Below are 17,855 nucleotides of genomic sequence, written 5' to 3' on the forward strand. Positions count from 1 at the left end.
CCCCCCCCCCCCTTTTTTGTTTTTATTAAATCTTTCATTTCACTTTGTTTTGTCTTCTGACTGTTTAAATGCTATTACTTGATTCTAATTTAATATGACCACCTTTCGTTTTATGGTCTTTTAAGATTAAGGATTTATACTGTCCTGCAGATCTTCTGCTTTTATAACTGGAGTTTTTGTTTCTTACCTTTCATACCTGTTGAAATCTTAATATTTGGATCTCTTAAGAAAATCTGCAAATTGATTTACCGAGTTTTATTATTTTCCTTCCATTTTTTCTTTTATTTCACTTGGGAGTTTTTATTTCTTACTTTTCATACCTGTTGAATTCTGAATCTGATGCGCCTCTCTGTTTTGTCTGTACCTGATAATTCAGCACAATGGCGTCTCACATTGTTGGATATCCACGCATGGGGCCCAAGAGAGAGCTCAAATTTGCTTTAGAATCTTTCTGGGATGGTAGGAGCAGTGCCGAGGATTTGCAGAAGGTGGCTTCTGATCTCAGGTCATCCATCTGGAAACAGATGGCTGATGCTGGGACCAAGTACATTCCAAGCAACACCTTCTCGTACTACGATCAGATGCTTGATACTACCGCAATGCTTGGGGCTGTCCCCTCTAGATATGGTTGGAATGGTGGCGAGATTGGGTTTGACATCTTTTTCTCCATGGCCAGAGGGAATGCCTCTGTGCCTGCTATGGAAATGACCAAGTGGTTTGACACCAACTAGTAAGTGATTACTTTCCTCTGCACTAAAAGCTTCAACATTAAAGAGTTTGTAGCTTATGTGGAATGATTTATTGGACTATTATAATGTGTTTTCTCTTCGGTGCAGCCACTTCATTGTTCCTGAATTGGGACCAGACACAAAATTTTCTTATGCTTCTCACAAGGCAGTTTGTGAATACAAAGAGGCCAAGGCGGTATGTCTGCAAGATATTTTCTTTGTTGGTCTAGTATTTATTACTTGGAGCTCATCAGCTTTACAACTCATTTATGGTCTTAAGCTATTTTTCTATAGCTGTTGTAGTACCCACTGGGTAGATGCTGATCTAGGAGGCATACACATAAAATGCATAAATGGTTCATGAATTCTTTAATGGTCAGCCCCGTTCTCTGCTGAACTCTTGCCCAGGGTTGGTCCTTTGAGGTCCTTTTTTCGGTGGGGAAATTAGTTGGCGAGATTATGACACTTACTCCCTTTTCCAGAATTTGCTTGATATGCATTAAGAAAATGTTTAAATAGCAACTAAATTGTCAGTCTTTTCTAGGTTGGACCTGTTGAATTATAGTTTCTCTTCACATGGTGCTGATATATTTATAAGCATTTTGAATTTTGCCTCTTTTTCCCCTGCAGCTTGGAGTTGATACTGTTCCAGTCCTCATTGGTCCCGTTACCTACTTGCTGCAATCAAAACCAGCTAAGGGTGTGGAAAAAAGTTTCTCTCCTCTTTCACTGCTGGACAAGATTATTCCAGTCTACGAGTAAGAACTTGAAACTTGTCTTTAAATATCACTTTTTTTTTTTTTTTTTTAATTCCTCACTCTGCTGGTTCATCCAATTGTTGCTGTACTAATGATTAAACCTTATCTAGGGAGGTTGTGACCGAATTGAAGGTGGCTGGTGCTTCTTGGATTCAGTTTGATGAGCCCACTCTTGTGATGGATCTTGATTCTCACAAATTGGAAGCATTCACTAAGGCCTACTCTTTGCTAGAATCATCTCTATCTGGTTTGAATGTTCTCATCGAGACCTACTTTGCTGATGTTCCAGCTGAGGCATACAAAACTCTCACCTCTTTGAAGGGTGTTACTGGATTTGGGTTTGACCTTGTCCGTGGAACAAAGACCCTTGATTTGATCAAGGGTGGATTCCCTTCAGGCAAATACCTTTTTGCTGGAGTGATTGATGGAAGGAATATTTGGGCTGATAATCTTGCTGCATCTCTCAGTACCTTGGAGGCCCTTGAGGGCATTGTGGGAAAAGGTAATTCATCCATCTTGTACACCTAACATTATCTGTTGTACAAGTTTAGTATCTGACAATTGTTTCATGCTACCTGATGTTTTCCTATACAGACAAGCTTCTTGTTTCTACTTCATGCTCACTTCTCCACACTGCTGTTGACCTTATAAATGAGCCTAAGCTGGACACGGAAATCAAGTCATGGCTTGCATTTGCTGCACAGAAAGTTGTTGAAGTGAACGCCTTGGCCAAGGCATTGTCTGGACAGAAGGATGAGGTAACTACTTTTTGTTGTTTCTATATCCGTATCTTTCAAGTCTGCAATCAGCAATGTTGTAGTCATATGGTTAACACATTGCAATTGCTGCATCGGAGTCCGTGGTACGACTCATATTGGAAATGGGAGCTACAGCTGTCTGGGTTTCATTCTTTCCATGATTGTTAAAGAAGTCAAAATGGAAATTTGGTTGAGTTTTGTCTTGGTTTGTATAGATCAAATTGGTTTTTCCTTTTCTTAATCAGATTGGTTCAACTTGAGTCTGTTTTGTTAACTGAGGTTATGAACATTGGATGAGATTTAAATGGCATCTTTCAATGTAGACCTATACTCATTCAAAAATAAATGAACAACTGTACAGAAATTATTTCAGTTGCTCACTTGCATTGTCACTCATCTCCAGGAGTACTTCTCGGCTAATGCTGCTGCTTTGGCTTCAAGGAAATCCTCACCAAGGGTGACAAATGAAGCTGTTCAAAAGGCCGTAAGTGCATTGATGAATTTAGTTTCCATCCTCCCTACTGCTACCGGATTACTCTGGAATAAACTCTTTTTTGTACTCACTGAAGTCTGTTGGTGTAAATCCTTGCCCAGGCTGCTGCTTTGAGGGGCTCAGACCACCGCCGTGCTACAAATGTTAGTGCCAGACTGGATGCTCAGCAGAAGAAGTTGAACCTTCCAGTCCTTCCAACCACAACCATTGGGTCTTTCCCACAGACCATGGAACTTAGAAAGGTTCGCCGTGAGTACAAGGCTAAGAAGTGAGTGTCCGGTGACAAGAAATGTTATTTTTCCATTTTGAAACTAACTTTGTCGACTGTTCTAATAGTTGTCTCTAATGTTCCTCCCATTTCAGGATCTCCGAGGAGGAATATGTTAAGGCCATCAAGGAGGAAATCAGCAAGGTCGTCAAGCTTCAGGAGGAGCTCGACATTGATGTCCTGGTCCATGGAGAGCCCGAGGTGAGCTGCTTGTAATCTGCTCCTTCTGTTGAAGGAAACATTATGTTGGGAAAATGTGGCTGTTTTGTTTTGAGTTATATTTGGGAACACTGAATTAGTGCTTTAACTGTTTTGTCATATCTCCCAAATGTAGAGGAACGACATGGTTGAGTACTTCGGAGAGCAGTTGTCCGGTTTTGCCTTCACTGCAAACGGATGGGTGCAATCTTATGGGTCCCGGTGTGTCAAGCCACCTATCATTTATGGTGATGTTAGCCGCCCCAAGGCCATGACTGTGTTCTGGTCCTCAATGGCTCAGAGCATGACCAAACGCCCAATGAAGGGTATGTTGACAGGCCCTGTTACCATTCTCAACTGGTCCTTTGTAAGAAACGACCAGCCGAGGTAAAAACACAAAATCCTGACTAGTTCCCTTTTTTCGGACTGATACGGGTTTCAGTAGCAAGTTTTAACATATTTGTTGTTTATTTTCAGATTTGAAACTACCTACCAGATTGCTTTGGCAATCAAGGACGAGGTTGAAGATCTTGAGAAGGCTGGAATTAATATCATCCAGATTGATGAGGCTGCTTTGAGAGAGGGTTTGCCTCTTAGGAAGTCTGAGCAAGCTTTCTACTTGGACTGGGCTGTACACTCCTTTCGGATCACCAACTGCGGTGTTCAGGATACGACACAGGTAATTTTCCTTCACTGACTGATTGGTGGTATCTCCACCACCAACTGAAATTCTTTCATTTTATTTGAACAATTTGGATAAGCTAACCTTTGACCCTTCTATGTCTTGGACAGATCCACACCCACATGTGCTACTCAAACTTCAATGACATCATCCACTCCATCATTGACATGGACGCAGATGTGATCACAATTGAGAACTCGCGATCAGATGAGAAGCTCCTCTCAGTCTTCCGTGAGGGAGTGAAGTATGGTGCTGGCATTGGACCTGGTGTGTACGACATCCACTCTCCTAGAATCCCATCCGTTGAGGAGATTGCTGACCGCATTAACAAGATGCTTGCTGTTCTTGAGACCAACATTCTCTGGGTCAATCCAGACTGTGGGCTTAAGACCCGCAAGTACGGTGAGGTTAAGCCTGCACTCACCAACATGGTCGACGCTGCCAAGCTCCTCCGCACCCAGTTGGCCAGTGCTAAGTGAAAATGATGGTTGATACATTGAAGTGAATTTTGCTGGTGCTCATCTGCCTGATCTCATTCTTGTTTGTGAAGAAATATTTTCTTCTTTATGCTCAAATAATTTCTGGGCTTGTATTACAAAAGTATCTTATATCTTTCCGGAGCATATTAGGTCTGAGCTCTCGGCAAAATCCCCCCTCCTCCCACACCTCTTCCTTGGCTTCTCTTGTCTTTGTTATTGTCTCTTTTTGAGGATTTTGTGTTTTCTATTACCTGAAAAGTTAATGAGGACCCTAGTGTACTTTAGGTTCCTCAACTAATGGAAACTCAGAAGAAATTTATTAGTAGTCTATTCATGGTTGATTTTAAAATGGGTTTTGATAATCGGCATTCATCAGGATAGGGTTTCGATTCCAATTGACTTCTAAAACAATGGTGGGTTGTAACACCGAATCTGTTCATTTTATGGAAAATGATACCGAAAAAAAAAATATATATTATGGGAAAAAGAATGCTGGGGTTGATTGTGTGGCTCCTGTGTTCAGACACAGAACTCTATTACCGGTGAAATAAAAATTGCAATCCATGTTGATGCACCCTGTGTGCATTCTCATTGGCCCAAGCTGGTTCAGGATTTACATGACGACAATCTCTTACCCTAATTTTATATGGATTGATAATTCAATAGCAGTTGCACCCAAAAAAAAAAGCCAAAATTGGAAAGAGATCACAAGTAATGTACGAAAAATATGGAATATCTTTAATTTCTTTCTTCAAATCATGTAATTTGATTACAAAATATAGGTAAATTTACACTATGTTTGGTATGAATTCTCATTCTAAATGTGCATTCCCATTCTTAGAATGCGAATGAGAACATTATTGGAATACATATTCTGATAAGTACACCCTTGATTTTAAAATCCTCATCATGGTTCGTGATATTGGATTGGTATCAACGTGATCAATACCAAATTGATCCACTGATACTATCCAAGGGTAAAAATGTAATAAAACAGTTCCTTTTTAAATCGAGAAAGTTTTGGTTTCGATTGATTTCGATCTTGCCTTGGTTATTATTGATTTGTAATTGCACAACACTAAAGAAAGTCAATGAAAGTTTCTGGATTTTTTCCCTCTAGTTTTTCTATCAAGTTATTATTGGTTTGGTCTCAATAGTTTTTATCAAGTTTGACAAGTTTTTCGATTTTTGTCAATCTAATTTGGTTTCGATTTTTATCAATTTCATAAAACCCCAACTTGGTGTGCTTTTGATTTTGGTTTCTATCTTTGATGTAATTGAATTCCTAATTACAATTGGATTACATCCAAGATCAGCCATAAACCCTTTATGTTTATCATAGATGATTTATCCATTGACATCCAAGATGAGGTTCATTGGTGTATGTTTTTTGTTGATGATATTATTTTAGTGGACAAGAAAAATTATATATTCACTTAAATTGAAGCTATAGAGGTCAACATTGAAACTATATGGTGTGTAACTATAGTCACATTAGGACAGCTATTGAGGTGATCAGGTGATCCTCAAAGTGATTATTTTAGGTATCTAGGCCAAACAATAAGTAAATAAGGGGATAAATAGGACGACGTTGCTCAAAGAATTAAAATCGATTGGTTGAAACGGAGAAGTGTTTTCGGAGTATTGTGTGGTTAATATATTCCTTTAAGGCTCAAAGTGAAATTTTGTAGAATTGTCATACACTTGGCTACGATATATGGTGTAAGATATTGGGTAGTTAAGAAGCATTATATAGATAAATTAAGTGCAATGGAATTGAAGATATTAAGATAGTTGTGTGGCAAAATTAGGCATGACAAAGTAAGGAATGACCAAATTAGAACTGAATTGGATGTAGCTTCGATTCATGATAAATTAAGAGAAAAAAATCATTCATATGACATGAATATATGATCATGTTCAACAAAGACCATAAATGCTTTAATCTGGAAGAATGATTTGATTCAGAATGAAAAATCTAAGAGGGATGTTGTTGTTGTTTTAACGTCATTGGGGTAATTTAAATGAAAGGTTTTTCATTGAGTGAATCATAAGGGTTCAAATCCTGCGTTGAGTGGCGATGAAGATCCAACAGCTAGGAAGACCCTATGCACTCCAGTGGTTGGATGCTCACCGTCACTCAATGTCTCCCCGCAGAAGAGTTTTACACGGATCCCAATGGGCGCATTCGGACAATCTGTTTACATCCACCTTACAGTCAGATTGGAATAACAAGAATCATACGAATGGGTTATTCGAAATCCAACGGAAAGGAAACGAGAAGAAACGGCAACACGCACAAGCCATGTTCGTTCTTTTTCTGATCCCCCTGGCTTTAAACCAAGGACAAGGACAAGGACAGGGACAAGTTCCCACATTTATTTGTCCGCAAGAAAAGGTAACACCAGTCCTCGAACAGTCACGAGATTCTCAACCTCCCCCTACCATTTCTTCCGACCCTGTTCCTTCTTTGCTTCCATTCTTATTCTCTCTTTCACTTGATTTCAAGATAGCAGAATTGATCAAAGAGAAATCAATTCAAGAAAAATGTACAAAACGAGGTTGCAGGAGCTCTGCCATGAGAGGGGATGGAGGTTGCCGAGCTACTCCTCGGTGAAGGACGGGCCCGATCATAACCCTCAATTCGCGGCTTCGGTCACCGTCAATGACCTCTCTTTTCCGACTACCGGTTTCTGCAGAACCTCCAAAGAAGCTCAGAACGAAGCTGCCAGGATCGCCTTCGATCATTTCAATTCTCCAACACCACCACCACCTCCTTCTCATCGTCCTCAGCTTATCTTCACCCCGCATCATATTCCTGTCGAAGATGCTTCCACTTCTCTTTCCGGTAAAAAGATAATCAAGAGCTTCTAAAGAATCCCTAATCTGTTTGAACTTTGTAGTGTTTCTGGTTGAGTAGCTTGTAGGAATTGCCTTTGGTTTAGTTCTGATTGTCGGTTCAATTAGAACCTTCTTGATTGGCGCGATGTCTGTTATTTCCTCTCTACCAAGCCTCAAGATTCTTTTGTCTTTGGTAATGCTTGGTGGCATACATTTCGTGAAGGACTTGATCTTGGTTTCAATTTGCCAAAGATTTTCCCACTTTTTTTTGCTACGGCGATGGAATTTATATGTACTTCGTTGTTGTTTAGTCGATATTTTGATTATAAACCGTGAAATCCTTTATACTCTAGGGATTTCTCTATGTTTTGGTTGGTCCTGGGGATGTTCGTTCAAACTGAGCGGAAAGATATGCGCTCTCCCTCTGCACAAGATCTTTATAAAAGATTTTAAGTTAGAAAACTCCACCTTTCCAAATGCCCGATGATGGAAAACTTGTTGTCTAGATATGGTTGTCCGGATTTTGTTATGAGCATTTTCCACCTTCTTCATCATCATCACCTTTCCAAATGCCATGGTCCTTCATGACAGTTGAAAATTAAAAAACCCCAATGAATTCATTTATTCTTGAAGGAATTACTTAATTGTGGTATAATGGACTCAAGGTGTCTTAGCTTGTTTTGATGCCTGAAGTTCTTGGTATCATTGTTGGGTTATTAACCTACCATTTTTGTTATAGATAGTATCCACCAGCACTTTATTTCGGCTCTCTGTACTTGACTTGTTCCTGTTCAAATACAAAATATCTTGGTATGCCAAAAGAAAGAAAATGAATGGGCCAAAACAGAATATCCTGTGGTTCTTCATTAAATACTTTTGGGTTTCAAAATTGATGCACTTAGATAAAACTTAACTTGAATATCATCATAAGAACTTTCCTTCTCATTAAAATTTCTCAGGTTCTTCACTTGTGAGCAATGAGATGAAGGTTAAAGCAAGAAATGAGTGGAATAACGCCCCTGCTGTTGGAGGGAGTAAGCTGCCAAAGAATCAGGAAATATCGAGGAGTCCTTTGACTCATGAAAATGCTTCTGTTGTTAAAGATGAATTTGAAGGTTGGCTAAGACTTCCTTTTGGTATTGCTAATTTGTTTGTCCTTGTAAAACCTCCCCCCACCCCCACAACCCCCCCCCCCCCCCAAAAAAAAATATAAAAATAACCACCCCCTTCTCTTTTCTAGTTCAAGTGATATACACTATTGCTTTTGCCAATACAGTTATCATCCTCGGCAAAGACATGAGTACTTATATGTTAACAACAGATATGACCTTAGATAGAGGAATGATAAATTAGTACCTGTGCAGTTGACCACTAATAGTTGGTCATGCTCAGTGATTTGGATTGTTTAATTCTCATCATGCTTGCACTCAATTAATATGGCATCAATGTTCATCATAGTTTTCACTTTGTAAAATTAAACTAGTGAGCTACTTAGGTTAGCCAATATAATATTACCACTTTAGCAGGCATCATTAAATAAGATGAGTTCTATATGTTGGATATAAAATGTTCATACAAATCATGCATGTCTCATTGTATTGAAATTGTGAATTTTTATGTGACTGAAATTGTTTCAGTAGACATCTGAAATTGTGATTATATATTTTGAAATTGTGGTCATTATATTGTATCATGGTTTTGTGTCAGCCATTGTGGAAGAGTGCTGCTATAATTTGGCCAACATATACCGAAATCTAAACCATGTAGAAGTTAATCCCTAATTTAACGAGTAATAAAAGAGCTGATTCCTACTACATGTTAGTTTCTGGTAGCTTTTGTATTTGTCTAAGATGTCTTTTTTTTTTTCTCTTTCGTGGTCATTGTGCTTATTTAGTACATCTAGTGTATTGGTTAATGTTGTAGGTAGTGCTGTGCTCATTCACATGTTTGATTTATATTTTACCCATCATAGTTTTAATACGGTTATCTACATGTCTTGTCTTTTTTCTTGCCATTGGTCTTGTATAGGTATCCAATTTTTATATAAGAACCAGCTGCAAAGTTATGCTCAAAGGCGCAACATCAGTCTACCCACCTATTCTTGTGTACGTGAGGGCCTAGCTCATGCTCTACGCTTTAAAGCTACGGTTACAATTGATGGACAAACCTTTGAGAGCCCAGAGTGTTTCCAAACACTAAAGGAAGCAGAACATGCAGCTGCAAAGGCTGCTTTAATGACATTGTCCTCAGATGGCACAGAAATGGCAAGTTTTCTGAACTTATAATTGGGATAACTTATAATTGGGATTCTAATCACTTGCTGCTCTTTGGTGGTTTCTATATTTCCTTTTAACATGTTATATTCTGGTATCTGACCTTGCTTCAGGGAGAATCTGTTGTCTACAAGAACCTTTTACAGGAATTGACTCAGAAAGAAGGTTTTTCCTTGCCAGTATATGCGACAACAGTATCTGGTGAATCTCATTTACCAACATTCTCTTCCACTGTGGAAGTAGGAGAGGTTTTCCATGGGAAAGCAGCAAAAACCAAAAAGCAGGCGGAGATGAATGCAGCAAAGGTTGCTTATTCTGATCTTAAAGAGCGTAAGTCATTAACTCATAGTTTAATTTTCCACTTATCTCTCATATCTTTGTTCCAGTTAAATGTTATTCACATGAAAATTGCTCTCTGGATGATACAGCTGTTTTGTTTTCATTATATTTGGCACTAAAATTATATACAATGCAATGTGATTAAAAAAATGTATTTTTTTTTATTTATTTATTTATTTTTTTGGGGGGGGGGGCGGTGATGTAGAATTCCAGCAAAAAGAGAATATGGTTCTGTTGTCTTCTGCGATCCTGGAATTTTCATTGGGATTCTGAACACTTATCCTTTAGGAACCCTATATTCCCATTAAGAAACGTTTGAACTAGACTGTGAAACTACTGGGGAAAAACATTGCTTGGATGGTTGAATTGATGTTCTATATCCATCAAGCTTTTCTTGTCGGTGGTCTGTTTCATAGTTTTTAAGGTTCCATGCTCTACCCCTATCTCATAAACTATCTATATTTGACATTTGAGTGTAATTTCTTTCACTTGTAGTTCATGGTGGGGAGCTTTTCAACACATTGTCGCTTCAAATCTCTGTTAATGCTTGAGAATCATTAATAAGTAAAAAGGAGCTGCATCAGTCACTGTAATGTCAGTGTTCAAAGATACTCAGATATGAGTATAGGTAGAAACAGTACACCCTTCATTACCTGAAATCCTGGAAATTGATATGGATATGAATATCCCAGACAGCCACATTTTAAAATCTAATGCAACAGCTACCTGCTTGACTTTGAGGCATGCTAATGCTTTGCTCTTACGTCTAGTTATTTTTTTTTCCCCCAAAGGAATTTTTATTTAAGGTTTATATACTTGTGGGAAGGTCCACTAGGCTGAGGACCACATCATATTGAAAGGGATAAATGGTGGAGGTTCAGACCCAACACACAAAAAAAGGGAAGAAAAGAAAAATGAAAAACAGTGGGAGGTTGCTGGATTAGTTGGGGTATATATATTGCTTCGTTTTTTTTTTGCTGATTTATTGAATTCTATTCTGTTAATGGGTGTATTTCTTGTTGATAAGAAAAATATTTACAAGATAAGTAGGTTTGAAATTTGGTTTACATTCACCAGTTACCATTTGGAAAAGATTTACTTAATCCCCAAAAGCACTTATTATTCACGTAGGTCAAGGAAAAAGATGAACTTCCTAAAATACCCCCAATTCAATTTATCTTCTCTTTTTCCGTATTTGGCCTTTTAATTCTTTTTATTTTTAATAACATATGTGGGACCCATCTCCTCCTACTCCTCTCCTCTTCTTCCTTCTTCCTTCTTCCTCCACACGTCTTCCTTCTTCTTCCTCCACAGGAGGCACCATTCTGCCTGCAACCTCCTCTGCCCTCCCTCGTCACCTACGTGCCACTCCGCCTCCTGTGTTCAATCCCTCTCCCCTCCATTCGAGTCCCCACCCCCCCCCCCCCCCCCCACCAAAAAGAAAACCTCCTGCTTCCTTGTCCTCCCACATCACCCTAAGTTCTTCCCACATAACTTTTCTCCTCAAAATCTGAACTGTCTGGAATTGAATGAAATTTCATGATAAATCATAGTGGAGAGTAATGATGAGATGCTTCAAGCAATTGTTGGTAGGAGGAAAGGGGAGAAAAGGAAAATCTCCGGAAAGAAGAATTCAGAAATCAGAGTGGAGGGTTCTCACAGTCAATTTCACAGCAAACTGGGTTACAAACCATGATGGGGTGGAGGTGGCTCGTCTTCGTTGGTCCTGGACTGTGAGAAGGGGGAGCTCATCAAGGGTCCAGCAAGATTGGGGCAGAAGACGATACCTGAAGCTCAGGCCCTTGTGGCCTTGAAGAGTGACAGCGAGGCAGAAAGAATGCATAACGAGAGGATTTAATGCTCATCCTTCTTTATCCCTCTGTTTTGGGGTGGGAGTTGATCGTTGCAGAGAGAGCGGTGGAATTGCAGGCCGTAGATGGTGAGGTGGTGGCAGCGGCAGCGGAGGAGGAGGTAATGGTGAGTCCCACAAAAAAAAATTGAAAGAATTGAATAAATAAAAAAAAAAAATGGAGAGAGATTTTAAACCTACCTATAATTAAGTAGGGGTATTTTAGGAAGTTCAGTTTTATTTTTCCTTGGGAAGCATGAGCAATTACTAACTTTGGGGTTTTAGTGAATCTTTTCAAAATGGTAAGTAATGGGTGTAAAACATATTTTAAACCTACTTATCTTGTAATTTTTTCTCTTATCTAGTGGATCTAGGTAATAACCCCTTAAAATATTTACTGTTAAGTGGGTTATTTTAGTCCTACAATGAAAGTTTGAGTTGTTTTGGGTAGGGCACAGCCCAATATCTTTCAAATCTTGAATCAGAGACGGACCTGAAATGGATCATAGGTCCAGTTGGCCTGGTTCAGTCATCAGGTCCAATAGTTTTTAAATCTTGAATCAGAGGCGGACCTGAAATAGGTCATGGGTCCAGTTGGCCTGGTTCAGTCATCAGGTCCAAGTGGGCAGACTTGATGGCGCCAGAAAAAGAGCTTGTCATGTAGACTTGTTATGTTGATGTCATTTATGGAAATCCTATAACAATTATCCTAATTTTGATTCAACCTAATATACTACGCGGTCTTAGGAATCACCTAAGCTTGTTATGCTTATTACCTAGACTCTACATCATCCTCGCCTTATGTGACAAGTTTCATTCCAAACTAAAACCATGTTACACAATTAACAGGAAATTTTTGGTCAAAATTTAGATGATTGTTGATATAAACAGAAAAGTTCGGTACACAACAGCCCATATGATTGAATTTGGCTTCAAACTTTTACAAATGGCCAGCCCACATGCCATCTATGGAAGGGCTGGAGTTGCCACACAAGCCCTCCAGGTCTTGATGGCTAAAAGGCATAGTTGTCACGATGGCTAGGTGACCCAAGGCATTGGAGGGGGCGTGGATGCAAGGCGATACCAACTAGGCGATCAAGGTGGCCTAGGCGATGCCTTGACAACTATGTTGTGAAAATGCACCACAAAAAATCCACTAAATGGTGGGCATGTGGACAATCGGTGGGGTAAATTTATGCAGTAGTCTGTTTGACTATGTTAGTCCTCCACACATGGCCCAAAAATATGGACCATGAAGATGAACTTGTCCAAATGGGAGCCATGAAAATAATTTTCCACTAATTACCTTTAATATAATCTGGGTACTAGTGATATGCGTGGTTCAAGTAAGAGAAATAGCTGGTTCGATTCTGATCCAGCCGGAATCGGCCAGAATCACCTGAACCCTAGAGGCTAAAGAATAGGCCAGAAATGGTATTGGAATTGGCTGATTAGACCGATTCTGCTCCCGATTTCTTGACCACGGTGTTATATATCTGTCTTAAACTAGTTCATCATGTACACAAAAGTACTTGTCTTTTACATATGAAGGCTTGTATTGTTTTTAATAGTTTAAAGTTTTTGAAAACTTTAATACTAACATGACCCCCCTCCCCAAAAAAATTGAAGATAGTTTCTGATACAGTATACATACATTTAGGATTTACCAATTCTACCTAGCTGGGAGATTGGCAAACCGAAGTGGCAGCCTGGGTGCATGCCTGGTCTCCTTGATGCACAAGTGCTTTTGTAACTAGTTCATCTAGTCACCGAGGGTTGCATGACCACACTGTTTCGTATGAACTTTACCCTATCCCTAAAGAGCGAAGAGGACCTACATTCCATAGTTCTGTTGTGATACTTTTCAAAATTTCATAAACTTTTTTCTTTACTTGCTTAACATAAAATTCAAATCTTTTATGCATCATGACTCATATATTTTCCAGCAGAATGAAAAAGAGAAGAATGTTCCCATTTTTTGCAAATTTTCATTGTAAGTTTATATATGGTGCAGTTCTCATGTACCAAGCTAGTGTTTTAATTACTGTGTAGAATACAACCTTATTCTACATCATTTAATTGTACTCTGAACTCTGAAGGAGGACATTGGAAAATGAACTCTGGAGACTACTAATGTTAATGTTCAGCGTTCACCAGCTCTGATACTTGGTGACGTCTTAGATTCTGTTACTTGCATTCATATCAGTTGATGTTGCTTGGACAAATTTAAGAAATAATATGAGTATTTGAGAAACCTTCAAAATTAATTGGTCCTACGGTTTGACAAGTGAAGGCAGAGTCTACTTTACTTCCACGGAGAGTCAATAACTCGAGGACTTGAATTAATCTATGTGAATGCTTTTAAGTTTGTCTGTGATTAAAAACAAGATTAAAAGTTTAAACGCTCAGAAGAAGTCCAAGAATACTAGATTAAGTATAAAAATTCAACTCTCTGCTTCAAAATGGAGTTCAATCCCTGGCAAAAAGAAAATGTAAAGTTATTTTAATCTGTTAAGGTTTCGAAACTTAAAAATCTTTATCAACTGTACAACTGAAATTTGATCAGCCAGGCTACTCAATTATACAACTGACTGGTTAATTTCTCTTGAACAGGTAGTCTCATTTTATGTGACTGATCATTAATCACATGACAATCACATTTTAATATCAAATAAAACTTTATCCAAACTTTTGGGATCACCTATATAAATAGTTTGCCTCCATTCTGCTCTATCTGTAGCCATTCTTTGTTAATCATATTTCACCAGGTTTTTTCTCTCTACTTGAGAGCATTAAAACTTGTATTATATTATTCCGTGCTGGTGTGGTGGTTGGCATTCTATGTCAAATTATTACATAACAAAATGTATAGAAATAAATTCTTTAAGAGAACATGGAGAGATATCAATGGTCATAACTGGATGATTTCAAGCAAGGGAAATGGATGAAATGAACAATGATTACTACCCATGTACCATATGGAATATTTTTCTATTTTCCATTACAACTGTAGTGGAGGAGCCTATTAACGATTCACATATTTTTGTAATAGAATTCAGTTTGTTGTAACTTGTCTACTTGACTTTACTGACCTGCAACAGAGACTACTGTTTCTTTGACATGATATGTTGTCTTCATTCATCAGGTAGATTGAGTAGAATGGCTAAATATCCTTGCCCAAGTGGCCAGGAAATAGAAGCAACCGCATTCACTTCTTCCAGCTCAAATTCAGTCAACAGTGGTCACCTGCAACAGAACCTCAAACCAATAGACATGAGTCATATGACTATTTCGACCAGAGTCACTGTATCCAAGGACCATGGGGAAGAGAGTAGAGGTGATGTCTTACTCCAATCTCCTATTAATATTTTTCTGACTGCAAGTGTGTTGATGGGTACATTTCGCCTATAAAACTTTTTATGCAATAACAATGAGGAAGCTTATATAATGTTCCAATCAAGGGCATTGATGTTGATGGAAGGGCTTTTTGATATGGTCGTTTTGAGGATGGTTAGAATTATTGGATCTGTTTGATTGTCTATACCTAATGAAATAGGCTATCTAGTCGGCTAAGTTCAAGGTATAAACATGATAACGATGAACTTATGCCGACATGATGCTAATAGCCTTTCTGATTTATATGTCAGATTAATACTAGTGGGTTCAGTAGACGAGATCTAGATCAAAGTGTACGGTCTTTGGCACTCAAAACTGTGAACATTTATTGATGTCGTCACCTCATCATGTAGTGTTTTTTACTTCACCAAGGCGTGTCCTGTACTTGTATTTTTATGGTGAAGTATATACTACACACACGTGCGAACACGTGCACGTGCACACAGACACACACACATACAAATCTTACATGATGCAGCTTCCATGGCCAGCTGGAAAGGATAAATATGTAAATATATTGGAAATGTCTTGGTGAAGTAAAGAATCAAGAAGTTTGAGCAATCATTAGGCATGTTCATTCATACTTGAGGAATTATTCGAAGGAGTATAAATATACACTTCTGGACTAATTATGTTATGACCACCATATTAAATAGTAAAGAAAAAGATACAAGAGGACAGATGCTTTCAAATACATATTACTTTCGGGCTTATACCAGTTTATACTATTTTTCAGTATGAATCTAAAAAGAATTGAAGCTTTTGAATTTGAATATGCCTTTTGTATTAATTAATTAATTTACTTTTATTTTCATTTGTCTATTTATTCAAGGACTTAGAGGATGGAGATAGACCATGGCTTGTCAAAAATTTTTTAATTAAAAGAAAGAGTTGTAAGGACCAAGAAGTGGGGTCAATCATGGTAAAATATGAAGAAGAGTTTAGAGGGTTGGGTATCAAAATAGTATTCCTATGTGGTCAACTTTATATACATTTCTACTGAAAATTTGATTTTGTGTATTTATGTAAAATGGGGTTCAAGTGGCACAAACAAAGAATTAGGAAATGTGTTAGGAAACATCACAAGTGTGTCCATTCTCAATACTCGGGAAATTGATCCATATTGTAGGAAATGTTTAAGATGTCTATGATTGTTTGCTTCTGGACACTGCCTTTTTTTTTCATATAAAAAAGCCCAGAATTTTCAGTAACTGCTGTATGAACACAGATGGAGATCAAGAAGTTGATTCAGCAAATGCAATTTCAGTCAGTGCTAAAGTGAGCACTGACGACTCCATCCCATCTTCAAAGCCGTCCAATATGATGACGAGAAACATGGAGTCATCATCATCTGGCTTGACATACTGTCGTCTTCGGGACCCATTTCCATCACCTGGTGATGAGCCCTCTTCACCTTCCACAGCGTCAGATTGCTCAGGAAATTTGGCTGTGGCTTCAGATATCAAGGTGCCAAATGCAAAGGAGACTTCGTCATTACTGTGCAACAGGGTTAGAGTATACCCACGCATGCCAAACATGGAATTAACCCAGGGTGTTACTATTTTGCCTATAAGTGATGACAAATGGGTGGCTGTGAGCTTGGAATTCCAAGACCTAGCAGTTCAGTGATATTCTGTGATGACATTCAAGATCTGACATCATCCGCCCCTCTCCCTCTCTGAAGAAAAAAATATTAGACCTTAGAAATATAGTTTGATATCAAAGGTGACAAATTTTTTTTGATCGATGTTGACAAATATGACAATTGTTTGTGGTTAGATTTTGTCATGCTTCTAAAAACATTTGCTTGCTTAACAGGGCTTTCATTGACCATAGGAGATGAACCTGGCCTAAACTCCTTACTGTTGGGCAAGTGGAGAGAAGGGTGATCTCCCTAGCATGACCCCCGTGCGTCTATGAACGCTTCCTTCCATTAATTAGAAGCCATGAGCATGTTTTGCATGTGCTTGCCATTTTACATGTATTATTGTGAGATTGCAGCTCAAGCCTTGGAAAGACTTTATAGGTCCTTATGTGATGCTCACGTCCTCCATATGCAGGATTCCATGGTTCTAGGCAATGTTTGTTTCGAGGCCTCATTCTAATTGATTCATCTCTGCAACAATCAGCTTCTCTGCTTCCAGTAATCCTGTTCCCATCTTTTTATTTTTTTTCTTCTAATTTTCTAGTTTTTGATGATTTATGCCAACCACACTTGATTCTATTCTAAGCTATTACAATCAGAGAATAACAGTTGTGCTTTCCAAATACAATTATGGAATCCCAAGAAATGAACCAAAATTCTCGACTCTAGAATTGGTCTGATTCCAAGAACTCCAAAATTAGAATCTAACCCAAACATGACTTATCTGCACCCTACGTATTCAGTTATTGGATTCGCCGCACTATTTCCTACGTATTCAATTATAGGATTTGTCGGATCAGTTGTCCATATGGCACAACCAAAATGTCTTGACTAGGGACTTCCTTGGTCTGTTGACAAGTCTGTTGACAAGGAAAGGGAAGGGAAGTGAAAAGTTTTTAAACCTAAAAAAAAAAGAAAAAAAAAATAATAATAAAATTGGTAACCATTATTTAACAAGATTGTACGAAACTACTTAAATTTTTTATAATATGTATTTTTCAATCCAAAGAATTTAAATATAAAATAAAATAAATTTTAAGATAAATGCTTTCTGTCCAAGAGCGGCCTTGTGCTCAGAGATAGGGGTGTCCCTCACCCCAATTGTCTGGTGCCTTGTCCCCTATATAACCAAATGGAGAATGATTTGG

The 17,855-nt window shown here is 38.4% G+C and overlaps 2 protein-coding genes across 4 annotated transcripts in view; both read left to right on the top strand.

The window, feature by feature from the left end:
• LOC122087023 (5-methyltetrahydropteroyltriglutamate--homocysteine methyltransferase-like) overlaps window positions 1-4,694 on the top strand; it is a 5,726-nt gene extending 1,032 nt beyond the window's left edge. For both annotated transcript variants that reach the window (XM_042655981.1, XM_042655982.1), the window contains exons 2-12: window positions 377-730; window positions 837-924; window positions 1,359-1,486; window positions 1,597-1,988; window positions 2,081-2,244; window positions 2,648-2,728; window positions 2,839-3,005; window positions 3,101-3,206; window positions 3,340-3,590; window positions 3,681-3,882; window positions 3,996-4,694. In XM_042655981.1, coding sequence (XP_042511915.1) covers window positions 381-730; window positions 837-924; window positions 1,359-1,486; window positions 1,597-1,988; window positions 2,081-2,244; window positions 2,648-2,728; window positions 2,839-3,005; window positions 3,101-3,206; window positions 3,340-3,590; window positions 3,681-3,882; window positions 3,996-4,364 — 2,298 coding nt within the window. In that variant the 5' untranslated portion in view covers window positions 377-380 and the 3' untranslated portion in view covers window positions 4,365-4,694. The remainder of the gene's footprint in view (window positions 1-376; window positions 731-836; window positions 925-1,358; window positions 1,487-1,596; window positions 1,989-2,080; window positions 2,245-2,647; window positions 2,729-2,838; window positions 3,006-3,100; window positions 3,207-3,339; window positions 3,591-3,680; window positions 3,883-3,995) is intronic.
• Window positions 4,695-6,726: 2,032 nt separating this feature from the next.
• LOC122086957 (double-stranded RNA-binding protein 1-like) lies at window positions 6,727-17,209 on the top strand. Of its 2 annotated transcripts, XR_006142585.1 has the most exons (7): window positions 6,727-7,212; window positions 8,165-8,320; window positions 9,234-9,469; window positions 9,592-9,808; window positions 14,812-15,003; window positions 16,291-16,787; window positions 16,881-17,209. XR_006142585.1 is itself a non-coding variant. In XM_042655888.1 (6 exons), the coding sequence occupies exons 1-6, from the start codon at window positions 6,912-6,914 to the stop codon at window positions 16,689-16,691; spliced, it is 1,503 nt and encodes a 500-aa protein (XP_042511822.1). In that variant the 5' UTR covers window positions 6,727-6,911; the 3' UTR covers window positions 16,692-16,877. The 2 variants fall into 2 exon arrangements, 1 of the variants encoding a protein (XP_042511822.1); XM_042655888.1 differs by lacking the exon at window positions 16,881-17,209 and having other exon boundaries at window positions 16,291-16,877.
• Window positions 17,210-17,855: the final 646 nt, after the last annotated feature.

Source organism: Macadamia integrifolia, chromosome 8 (genome assembly GCF_013358625.1).
Source record: "Macadamia integrifolia cultivar HAES 741 chromosome 8, SCU_Mint_v3, whole genome shotgun sequence".
NCBI lineage: Eukaryota > Viridiplantae > Streptophyta > Magnoliopsida > Proteales > Proteaceae > Macadamia > Macadamia integrifolia.

Bases quoted from the DNA above. Each gene is read 5' to 3' on its own strand.
- LOC122086957 (XM_042655888.1), top strand. From the start codon at position 6,912: ATGTACAAAACGAGGTTGCAGGAGCTCTGCCATGAGAGGGGATGGAGG. The intron at 9,809-14,811 runs GTAAGTCATTAA...TTCATTCATCAG, and splicing joins TTATTCTGATCTTAAAGAGC to GTAGATTGAGTAGAATGGCT. The intron at 15,004-16,290 runs GTGATGTCTTAC...GTATGAACACAG, and splicing joins CCATGGGGAAGAGAGTAGAG to ATGGAGATCAAGAAGTTGAT.